The sequence below is a fragment of the Trichomycterus rosablanca genome, chromosome 20 (assembly GCF_030014385.1).
Source record: "Trichomycterus rosablanca isolate fTriRos1 chromosome 20, fTriRos1.hap1, whole genome shotgun sequence".
In the NCBI taxonomy this organism is placed as follows: Eukaryota; Metazoa; Chordata; class Actinopteri; order Siluriformes; family Trichomycteridae; genus Trichomycterus; species Trichomycterus rosablanca.
Window position 1 is genome coordinate 27,807,267 of NC_086007.1, and position 12,624 is coordinate 27,819,890.

At 42.9% G+C, this 12,624-nt stretch overlaps 1 protein-coding gene across 1 annotated transcript; it reads right to left on the bottom strand.

The window, feature by feature from the left end:
* Positions 1-3,915: 3,915 nt before the first annotated feature.
* zmp:0000000529 (WD repeat-containing protein 20) lies at positions 3,916-11,041 on the bottom strand. The gene is made up of 4 exons (XM_063016471.1): positions 10,691-11,041; positions 7,123-7,305; positions 5,444-6,802; positions 3,916-5,291 (listed from the first exon to the last, which is right to left on the bottom strand). Exons 1-4 carry the CDS (start codon positions 11,033-11,035, stop codon positions 5,232-5,234), a joined length of 1,947 nt encoding a protein of 648 aa, XP_062872541.1. The 5' UTR covers positions 11,036-11,041; the 3' UTR covers positions 3,916-5,231.
* Positions 11,042-12,624: the final 1,583 nt, after the last annotated feature.

Below are 12,624 nucleotides of genomic sequence, written 5' to 3' on the forward strand. Positions count from 1 at the left end.
GTCTCCGGCAGAGGAACTGGCTACGACTAAACTGGGAGGAAAAGGGAGAATTTGATGGATCGTTGAATCGATAGTGAGGTTTGCTTACGGGCAGGTGGTTCACCAGAAAGTAGAATTATAGTAGAAATCAAGACTGCAAATTTCTTATTGGCTTTATTTACATTTACACCATTAGCAAATGCTTTTGCACAATCCAAGCAATTTAGGGTTAAGGGCCTTATTCAAGGGCCCAACAGTGACAACCTGGCCTGGCAGTGATAGGGACGTTAATAGCTTTTTAATATTAAAAGTGATTAATAGCCTAATAACATTTAGTTCTTTATAAATCATAAAATAGCACAGAAAGTATTCAGTAAATATTAATCACACCTACGGACTGCTTTATTAGGTTCATCTATCTTGTATTTGTTGCACTTACCATATTAGACATCTTCAAACATACTTAAATTCCACCTGTACTTTAAATTTATGCACAATTTCTTTAAAATAAATTATTGAACCCTTAGATTATAAGATCATTTTAACTCCCTCCCCTAAAATTGTATCCCAATCTAGTCATTCCTGATTCTTCATTGCAGTTTCCTTGCCGCTTTACATACTTCATAATAACGTTTCACACAATGTGCCACAAGATTCTCACGGCATTCTCACGACAGAAAGATCTGTCCCTTATTAAAGATTATTGTGTTTTTGTTGTTGTTATTTTTTATTGAAGCTTCAAAAGCACCATAAACAGATCTTGTGTTTCGATAAGAACTGAAGCTGCTCTAAAGGAAACGTGGCCCAATTTCTATTACTTCTATTTACACAATCAATCTGGAATTTTAATATAGAATTTTTTATTTAATGTCTTAACCATTTTAAAATGTCTAAAACCATTAAGTGTCGAGCTGAGTGAGAGATTAAGTGATGAAGTTAGGACAAAACAACACGAGATCAATAAGATTAAAGAATTTTAATAACAGATCTTCATATACAAATCCACATTGTGATGTTCTTCACGTCACCGCTCTCGGGTTTCACCGCGGAACCGCAGGATCGTTCACGTACTCGGAAATGAAACGCATGCTCGTGGAATGGCGGCGTGAGGAGCGGCTCGTCGTCTGCAGGAGCGCGGAGATGTTAGTGCTGTTTACTGTCTGAAACCAGACTAGGATGCATAAACACGGTGAAGAACGAAGACGGTCGATTTTCATTCCCCCGGATACAGTCGTGTTTAAAATAAAACCAGCAGCAGCAGCACATGATCGTCGGGATGAACTAGAAATCATAACGATGGGCGTAACAGTACAACGATTCGCTTTTCTTAAGGGAACAATGAATTCAAGTCACTGTGAGAATGTGAGGTCATCCGTCCTTGGGCTGAAGATGAGGACGGTACTCACAGCTCATCTAAACGGCTAAATAAAGGTTCTGAGCTGCCTTCACTTAAAGTGAACCCACTAGAAATGTGATGAGGAACGGGGGGCAGCACCAAACACAAAACCAGTGTTCCCAGTGGCGTTAACAAGCCTTCGAAGACTAATTCACATGATAGAAGATGCGGATGTAAACAGAACCAAGTTTCAGGTATCGGATCAGCGCATCTCCAGTAACGAGACACTGGACTGAACTGGACTGGACACGTCGTCTTGTGAGCAGGGAGGAATGTTAACGGAAAAACTCCACTGACTTAAGTGGAAGTAAATGCAGCCTTGCATGGAATTATGGGTCAGTCTTCTTCACATTCTAGCCGGCCACACAGTGGACAAAGCTGGCGCACCATCACTGAGATCTGGGTTCGAATCTCAGAGTTATCAAAGGGATTCCTCATTACTGCTGGCGGGTCGAGGCGTCTACACACTGACTGAATAACGGAGAGAAGTGCGTGACTCTCGGTATGTGATTATCTGACAGGTGAAAAGAAGTGGCTGAGGGGACGTGTGTTAGATACGTGTCTACAGCCCTAAAGGAGATACAACTGGGTGACTGGATATGACTAAATCAAGAAAAAAAGGGGGGGGGGGAACATGAAATTAAATATTGTGTATGACAGAACATAATTTACACTGACCACACCGAGCGTTCTGACCAAACCTAGAACAGGAGCAACCGGTGTGGGTTTCACCAGGCTGCCAACATGCCGACCAATCCGAGCTGAGAAAAGGTGAAATTGTACTTTGAATTTTAAAAACCCTCCATAAATCAATCAATTCTATTTAAATTACAAGTATAACATCCTGACACACCCAGAAATGCTGAAATGTTCTAATAATTAACAGGTGAGAACAACTGGCGCTGTATTGAACCTGTGTGGATGAAACACAGCTGGATTTTGCCTCGTTCCCAGTGAGGAGGACGGTTAGAGAGGCAAATCAACAGTGCCAGAAGAAACCACTCCATTATGTTAGCTTAAGTGTAAGTATCTAGGGTTGCTAGACTCTGCTGTGACTCTGGATCAGACCTGAATTGGGATCTGTGATGTTTTGGGGCCTTTTTTACCCCCCAAAAGCTCCATGAACCTCCAGGTCACGTGACATTATGGACTCCATGAAGCACCAGAAGATGCGAGATGCAGAATTTTCTGCAAGACAATCATCACACGTCCGAATCCACACCAGAAAATAAAAAGGTGATCATGAGGATGAAAGAACGAGGTCACTGGGGTCACATACGTCGATCAGGAGTTTATCAAGCATTGTAAGAGAAGACTCAGTCCTGTTACGCTGGCAAATACTAGAAATACTAATCTAAGCAAACCACACCGCAGATCTTTACCACTGGGTGTCAGTTATTCTGGTACTGACTGTAGCTACACGAGTTCCTACAGGTGTGTTCCAGTATGATCAGCAGTCTCGGTTTCCGTATCGACATGAATTTACACCCATACAGCAAAAAAACAAACGTTTACTAGCAAACTAAAATCAAACATCACTTATCTAACTAGTTAAGTGATTTCACCAGCCGGTAAACCCCTAACCTGTTCGGACCGCCTAACCTGTTCACATGTGCAAACTGTTGCATGAGGCAGAGCAGGTGAGAGAACGACGCCGTGCTAAGATGCTACAGTAGAGTGATGGGTTACTGAACTACAGGACGAGCGTCTCACTTCGGTTACCTAGTCGGGTTAGCTAGCTAGATTACTGTGTTCAAGGCGAAGGTTAACGGAGCCTAGATTCAGTCACTAAAGGAATATTTATCGTTTCTTCACAGACGTAACGTGTGCATTTAACTTCGGACGCTCACAAAGCTGCACCCGATAACGTGTTAGCTGCATTTCTGGCGTGGTTTTACAGGCTTTATGTTCGCTGAGGGTGCTTTCACATTCAGTCTCAGTATCTGTTTGTACCCGGGATTATTACTGGGCTTTTTTGGGGAGAGTGGTCCATCATTAGAGCAGGTTTGTTTTATCCTTTTCCCTGGAACTGTGGACAAAATCTTCCAGAAATGGTGAATATGTGATATATAAGATCTATATTTGTGATTCTGAGTACTCGGGTACGCTTTATTCGTTTTAGAGTCGCAGTGGGTACAATTCACTGGGTGAAAGGCAGGGTACACCCCGGACAGGTCGCCAGTCCATTACAGAGAACACACACACACACACACAGTAAACCTGACTGCATGTTTGTACTGTGGGAGGAAACTGGAGCTCCCAGAGGAAACCCACACAGACACGTGGAGAACATGCAAACTCCACACAGAAAAGACCCGGACCGCTCCACCTTCTTGCTGTGAGGCAACAGTGCTACCCACTGAGCCATTGTTCCACCCTGGCGCACATATTATACATCTTATAATACATGATCAAGTGTCACAGCTACTTGGCCAAACAGCTACTGAAACTCAGCCACTCTGTGAGCAGTGTTAGCTCGACGGTTACAGTACTGGACCACTGATTAGAAGGTTTGAAGCAAAGTTTGTGTTAATGGTGTTCGGTGTGGCTGTATTTTAATCCTCAAAGCTCGATCAGTCACTGGCTGCCAGGTCTGGAATCAGAGCAGATTGAATTATCCTTCGGTTCAATATTAAATATGAATACATCCACGTTCTGAATTTTGCCTGATTACTATGTTTGCGAGTTTGGCGACAAACAGGTCACCAAAAGGTCTGAGTTAATACACGACCCCTCTGAAACAGGGTTTTGCACATTTCTTCCAAGCAACCCAGACAACACAAACAATGCATCTTACTCTATCTGGTCTCACTGTGGTTTACAAAATATAAGGAGGCGCCAACGTACCAATTTATTGAATTATTATTATTTTTCTCTGCGACCCATTTTTTCACCTCACGATGCCGAAGGTTTGAAAAACCCTGCACTTATATATATATTATTTTATAGCACTGGTGATTGTGTGCTGTCATTTAATAAACACACATTTACACGTACAGCAAATCAACTAATTTTAGCCACTTTTCAGGCCACTCCCACTGGGGAAGCAGTTACATCTTAACTCGCATTAATAATCTTAAACTGTTTGTGTGGAATAACACATTCGACCAGACGCAGCTCCAAAATCGAGGGTTCGATCCAGTTGCTTTAACTTGAACCGTGTGTTGTGTGTTTACTTGTCACTGATTGACGGCTCAGGTGAATCTTTCAGTCAGAGCTTACAAAAAAAAGTGTTTTCAGCACCTCTAAACGATCTTAAACTGACTCGGGTTCGAAATAAACAGTCCAGATGTGAAAACACCCTCAGGATCAGAAGCTGTCAAGCAAACAGGCCAGATTACAGGATGCAGTAACTCGATTACTCGATTAAATCCTAAACACGCTAACACACATTTATCCTCCGAGCTCTAAACATAATAATCAACTCAACCGCCACTATGTACAATAAAGGATCTTCGTATATTAATGATGTGAGTTCGTTATTAATACATTTAGTCCTCTGCTTTAATAGAGTATTCTGATTATTTACAATATAAATTACTACAGTTTCCACCATAAAATAAATAAATAAGATACGACGGCCGTGGCGTCCGCAGCGTTTTCCGTCCTCGTCTCGCTCGTCATTCCATCAGCGGAGGGAGGATGAAGGAACGTTGTGGTGGTCTGTGCCGCCGTCCTGTCCGTGTGCGGTTATTTATGATAATGAAACATAAACGTGGTTCAGCCGAGGATCTACAGCGACAAAATCAGAGGTGGTGACGCCACGCCAGACTCCAGCCACAGAGGGCGGGGGTCGAGCCTCCGGAAAGCAGGAAACGTCAGTGCGGGCGCGGGTACGAACGGCTCCGGCGTGGGGCTATACCACCGTACCGCTGGGCGAGTTCCCGTTCTGTGTTGATATCTGTGTTGAGGAGTGCTGGAGCAGGACGGAACAGAGACACAGATCAGAGATTCAGGACGACATTTAAGATAAAACAAATACAACGTAAATTAAAACCGAATCAGCTTTTAAAATAAATAAAATAAACCTGGCAAAAATACATGAATTCATTTGGTTTGGAGACTCACCATTTTGCCCGGCCTCGCCCACGTGCAGATGAGCCCCTCTTGGCAAGCGGTAATGATGCAATCGTCCATGAAGACGAGAACCGTGAGCCTCTCGTGGGCGATCTTTTTACAAACCAGGGGTTCCAGCAGCGGGACCTCGTTCATCCGAGGGCAAAGCGTCGTCCCCAGCACCTTGGAAGCATCTAATCTGTTGTTCCGCGGCGCGATGTTGATCTTATCGTTGCTCTTGCTGATGTTTCCCAGACTGTGGTAGCGCTTGTGCTCCTTCTCCCCTCCGGCTCCGGACTTGTCCGATTTACGATCGTGGAGCGACAGCGTGGCGAAGCGGCCGATGCTGAATGGGACGGTGCTTCCTCCTCCGCTTCCTACCGTCCCTCCGGTCTCGGTTCCACCCTGGGTTTTGGAGGCATTGGCGACCGCGGGATGTGGGAGGGAGTTGGACCTGGACAGCGAGCGAGGTAAGGGAGGTGGTAAGGATGGCGTCTGATGACTGTTGGAAGGGTGGTGGTGGCCTTCGACTCCTCCGGTTCCGCTCGTGTTGTTTAATCCTGTGCTGATGGAGGTCGGAGCGTTGGAGCTGAAGGTGTTGGTGAGGGCGCGGGACAGCGGAAGCCGAGGATAGAGGACGTCGTCTGTGAGATCCCAGAGGCAAAACTGCGTATCTTGGCCGACTGATCCGAAGCGGTACGTGACTGAAGGCCCACCGCCCTTGGAGCTGTGACGAGAAAGACGTGACAAAGTGCTACTGGTTCGAACACGACCGAAACTCAGCGGTCCCTGGATCTGGTGGAGGTCCTCCTCACTACCGCTGAGCTCCATGGGTTCCTCTTCTTCTATGCTGGTGGTAAATGGATCAAAGGCCACCACGTTGACCCAGGACTTGTGGCCATGACCACGTGCCACCACGCGACTCTCCGCAAACGACCACACGGTGACCAGGTCGTCCTCTCCTCCGGTTGCCAGGTATTTGCCGTCCGGACTCCAGGAAACACAGAGCAATCCGCCGAAGTAGCTCTTCATGACACCGTGCAGCTCCATAGAGTCGAAATGAAAGACGCGAAGGCAACCGTCCTGGCCGACGCAGGCTATGTGCACGCCGTCAGGAGAAAACGCAAATTCGTTCAGCCCACCTTCGCCCACCGCCCAGCGGAGCAAAGGGTTCCGAGGTGTCTTGGTCTTGCAGGCGTAGACGGCAAAGCCTTCCCCCTGCCGGAGCAGAGAATACTGTGGGACCGTCGTGCCACATGGGTGCTCGACGTTATAGAGGTAGAGGTGACCACTGGCATGAGAGGCCAGGAACAAGTTTTCAGATTTAGGGAGCCATTTCAGACACGTCACTTTAGTTTTGTCTATTAACCTCTAAAAACAGAGAAATAAAGAGCAGACATTAAATTTTAGGGACATTTCTAGGTTTTTGTATTCCCTGCCCCAATTATTAATTCCTGGCATCAGTGAGTTTGTGTGACTGGAGCAGTAGATGCTTAGTTTCCAGCTAAATGTCTCAGAGAAACCAAGTTCAAGCCTCAGAACTCTGATTAATCACTGTTGTGATAAAAAGACCCAGACAGCAAGTAGAAAATGGATCCCGATAGCACACAGGGTGAGTATTTTAAAAGAAAATGAACTAGTAAAATCACATTTAAATTAAATCAAACCAGTGGATAAGCTCACCCACACACCTCCTCATTGAAGAGCTTGCTAGTTTCTTTCTTGATGGGGTCCAGGTACTGCACCTGACCAGCCGAGAAGCCCACGATGAGAGCCACGCTCTCTGCAGTCGCCGAGTACTGATTAAAATCATGGCACGTGGGTTGCGTCCCTTTATATATACGCTTGTCTATAGGTTTACTGAGATCCACCGCCTGTAAAAAGAAAGAAAGCAGATTAAGTATCACGTGTGAAGAGTACGGCACAAAAACAACATCTAATGGTGCTGAGGAACGCCAACCACGGCTGATTTACAATCCCCTTAACAATCCCCTCTGGTCTACTCATATTTTCTGTAAAAAGTTGCAAAAGTATCTCTCCATACCAAGACGTGGCTGTAAACCATAAGTACAAAAGTATGACATTTAGAATACTAACAGTAATGGTGAACCTCATCTGCACTGATATGGATTAGTATTCTCCCACCTCTAACTTGTCCTTTGAATGAGACTATAGACTAGTGTTCCTCCCTTACACCTAGTGTTTAAATATTAAAAAACACCACAATCATGATCAGGATAAACAAGGTAATTTCTGTTGCAAATAAGATATTTTATTGGTTGTATTATTGTTTCTGTTATTGCATCAAAAGCCAAAACGACTCGTTTAACTACACTGCAGTACGTGTCTACAAATAGGTCAAATAAATAAATTTTTACTTTAGTTTACTTTCTATTAGAGCCGGATCATTTTTTAATGATCGTTTTTTAATAGTAATATAAAACAAATACTTAAAAACAGTGTGGAATTATTAATCCTAACACACTAACATCAATTAATACTGATTAGGTGGAGAACCGGCGTTTTAGTAAATCTGTCTGTGAGCTTTACTACACAATGATTTTGGTACATAAAAGTTTAATACCAGTGAAAATGTCTTATAGACATTTTAACCAATTCAGACCAGTCAAAATTGTAAAATTAATCCAACATTTATTGACTGTATGTTTGTATGTAACACCACATGCATCCAAATGCTCTATCTTTATCCTACATCAACATTATATTTGAGTAATCCATCCCTACTGCTGTTTTTATTCACATTACACTCACAAAAGGATAATAATTGGAGGAGAACAAACAAGAAAAGAAAGACTTTGCAGTACTTATTTATTATATTATAATAAATTTAATGATAGTGAACTGTAACAGATACTGACAGAGGCGACTGGTGCCTGTACGGAACACCGTGACCCAACATAACATCAGCTAGCTAATGTTAATATTATTCGTATTATATCGATCCCAGATAAACCTGAATGGAAAATAATATTGCCATCTTTTATAGTAAAACACTGATATTTTTATATTAGCGTGACAAAAAAATATATACTTATATTAAGGAGCAAAACAATAATTGACGTGTCGCTATGGTGACCGAAATAAGAAGTTAGCCTTAGCCTAGCGGAATCAATAAAATTGTAATTAATTGTTATAAAAAAATTCACAAATAAATATATAATCTTTTCAGTTTGGTAGCTTTCAGGTAGTACACGACGATTAGTGCAGTAACCATTTTAACATGTAACGTTATCATGCAAAGGTGATGCTACCTATTAGCATAACAGCTAACTAGCTTTGCCTGTGTCAGGTTAGCCGCAGTTTTGCTAAACATAATAATAATAATAATTATAGCAATTCTGGTAACAGAATACAATACATTATTCACCAATAAATTATCAATTTATTTAATAATTAATGTAGCGTTTTATTTATTAGACTATACAGACAGAAAGACCACAATCCAATCTATTTGTTCTTTTTGTACTTAATGTTTTATTACAAAATATCTTTAATTACAATACTAGGCAACAAAACTACAAAACAAAAATAAATATAAAATATTGGACCTGGAATTACATAAACACACATAAACAGTCTGTATGAAGTGACAGTCATCTGCAGCCTGGCCGACCAAAAGCTCAATGCATTAAATTCTGTCCATTTTGTGTAATATTAATCAAATAAAGTTCTTCTTCCTTTCTTTCATTAACACCGGTGAGCCAAAACATTAAGACCACCCTCCTAAAATGCTGTCAAAACAGCTTTGACCCACTGAGACATGGACTCCACCAGACATCTGAAGGATTCCTGTGGTATCTGGTACCAGGACATTACCAGCAGGTCCTTTAACTCCTGTATTTTATAAGGTGAATTGTCCTATTTTGCATCCTGGTACCAGCTCTTCAGTGGGTAAACGATGCACATGTGCCCGTCCATCCAATGTCCATTGCTCCGAAAAATGTCCATTGCTCCGAGGTCCAAGTCTGATGCCTGCATGCCCATTGTAAGCTTGGGCATTCTGAGTGGCATACGACTACACAGTGCCACTGATAGGTTTGATGCCACTGTGTTGTGCCTCTGTGTTGACAGATTCACATCAGAACCATGACTGAAATAATCTGAAAATTTAACCCACAGAAGATTCTGATGTTCTGTACCAGGCATCATAGCCTTCATGTCCTCTGGCATCACTTCAGACCAACGTTGATGGGTCCTTACCACAGCTGCCTGTGAGCGCACCTGGTCTTTATGATTTTGCCCTTATAAAGGTCAATCAGGTCTTCATGCTGATTAGATCTGCTGCATTCAGGTAAAGGCTTCCAAGTGCTGCCAATGGGTCTTCTACAAAATAGTGAATAAAGGATCTCAGTGCTTCTGTGAATAAGACTCTTAAAATGTTTTGATCCTCATTAGGGGCGACGAAGTGTAGACTAATGTTAGAAACTGCAAGTCTATCCACAACACAAAGAATGCAAAAAGTCTAAGGGTCTAAATACTTTCTGAATTCACTGTACGGTATAAAGCAAGGCCTGTACTATTATGTGTATTGTTTGTACTACTATGTGGACTATTATGTGTATCCCCAAAGCAAATTCCTCGTATGTGTAACATACCTGGCGAAATAAAGTGATTCTGATTCTGAATTTTGATTCTAATTAAATCCCTCATTTTTGCCCCTTGAAATGATCCGAAACTCATCAAGGTAAATTAAAGGATTTTATTCATTTATTTGAAAACTGAGTAAATAATAATTGCTTATAATTAATCAATGTGAGCATGGAGGAACATTTACATTTTTGGCATTTAGCAGACGCTTATATCCAAAGCGACTTACAATTATGTTTTTTGTATACAATTTGAGCAATTGAGGGTTAAGGGCCTTGCTCAGGGGGCCAACAATGGCAACTTAGTGGTGGTGAGGCTTGAACTGGCAACCTTCTGATTACTAATCCAGTACCTTCTCGGTTTTTATTTTTGCCACACTGATTGCTAAGCATAATGTGTTTTATATAGATAACATGCTTAGATAAATAAAGAGTAAATAATTAGTACAATAATGTAGTTGATGTTTTACAGAAGGTGTCACTGGTAAATACGTGATATTGATTATATTAAAGTACGATGTTAATAATAATCTAATGAAACATTATACCCATATGATGGGACTGTGTGAGCTGCAGCTGGAAGCAGCTGGATTTCATCCCTGAACACACCGTGCATGTATTTGATCATTAATATCCAGATGTGCATGCCCACCTTTTTGATGTTGGTGTAGGTGTAGAAGTAAAGCTCCCGGCCGACATTGAAGCACACGCGCTCGGACTCCTCGCTCGGATCCTCCGGCTGGAGCTTCACCATGGAGACCCGCACCGGGGGCAGGAGGCCCGCTGAAGCCGGAGACGAGCCGCCGGGGCCCGGTACCACCCCTCCGCCTCCGCCGCCCCCCGCGAGCGTGGCTGCTCCGCCGGCCCCGGGAGCGCGCGCTAACCCGGCCCGCTGCTGCGAGTCCGAGAGCGTGAGCAGCTTGTAGAATCCCTCTCTGGTGCGGAACTGAGACTTGATCTCGTTTAAATCCTTCAGAGCGCCTCCATCACCGGCCATCTTTAGCACCAGCGAGGCCGTACCGGAAACACCGCGTCCCTGACCCGGACGTTGTGGAAAAACGAAAGGAAAAAAGCCGGAGAGTGAAAGAACTGGAGCCCGGCTGTGGCGGGGTCGGTATGAGCGGGTTAATAACCGGTATAACCCAATTTATTCTATTAAAAACACTTCAATCTGACGTATAGATTCATCATGCAGCCACGTGATTCACCCAAACACTCCAGCTCACCCACCGGCACGGTACTGACATCAACACACCAGCATCCATCCATCCATCCATCCATAAATCTGTCTGTCCCCTATCTATCATAAATATTCATCCATTATTTACTACCCAAAACTAACCTAAATATGGTGTTTTGACCAGTGGTGTTCAAACTGTGTTCTTATTTATTTGTTGAGTGTTTTTATCAATCTAGAGACTTCCATAAGGCACAACTTGAGATCAGTTTCATCCTGTTTACTTTATTGATTCCTGTAAATACAACACGACTACATGATGTAGTTTGAAACGGCACGAACCCGGGTCTGTAAGGTCCCCAATTTTCACTGCATTGTCAGGACAAACACTAAGGAACGGTCTGTGGATCTCCACGATCAAACTGCGACCAGCAGCACATCAGATCAAGAGTAATTCAAGATGAAAATCATATCAAAGCTTTTGTTTGTTTATTAGGATTTTAACGTCATGTTTTACACTTTGGTTACATTCATGACAGGAACGGTAGTTACTCATTACACAAGATTCATCAGTTCACAAGGTTAGATAGATAGATAGATAGATAGATAGATAGATAGATAGATAGATAGATAGATAGATAGATAGATAGATAGATAGATAGATAGATAGATAGATAGATAGATAGATAGATAGATAGATAGATAGATAGATAACTTTATTAATCCCATAGGGAAAGTCATCACACACACTCATGGACAATTTAGTATCTCTAATTCACCTCACTTGCACGTCTTTGGACTGTGGGAGGAAACAGGAGCACCCAGAGTAAACCCACACAGACATGGGGAGAACATGCAAACTCACAGAAAGGACCCGGACCACCCCACCTGGTGATCGAACCCAGGACCCTCTTGCTGTGAGGCGACAGTGCTACCCACCCACTTAGCCACCGTGCCGCCCTAACGAAGCTTCTAGAGACGCATCAACCGAAACTGCTTCTTCTACAAAGTGAGTCTGAAGGACCAAAATCTTCCAGTTTTTGGCTTGTAATTAATTTTTAACTTTTGTTTTACAGCTTTTTATCAAGAATATGAATAAATCTGGAGCTGTACAGTGCACAGCATATTTTGTGCATTTTTGTGCTTTCATTTGATCAGTCGAATTCAGAAAGGTGCTGACCTGGACACCCTGTCTACCAGGGCAGTGGTTCTCAACCAGGGGGCTGTGGCTCACTAGGGGGCCTCAATGAGCCCAGAAATGGGGTCCCACTGCATTTTATTGAGGTACAGGGGAAATTAATAGCCTCTTTGCATATTGCATATTGTGATGTCATCATAAATCTATTTTATACTACCTATAGCCTGTGTAGGGTCTTCGATAATGGACAGATATTTGATTCGTCCCCCAC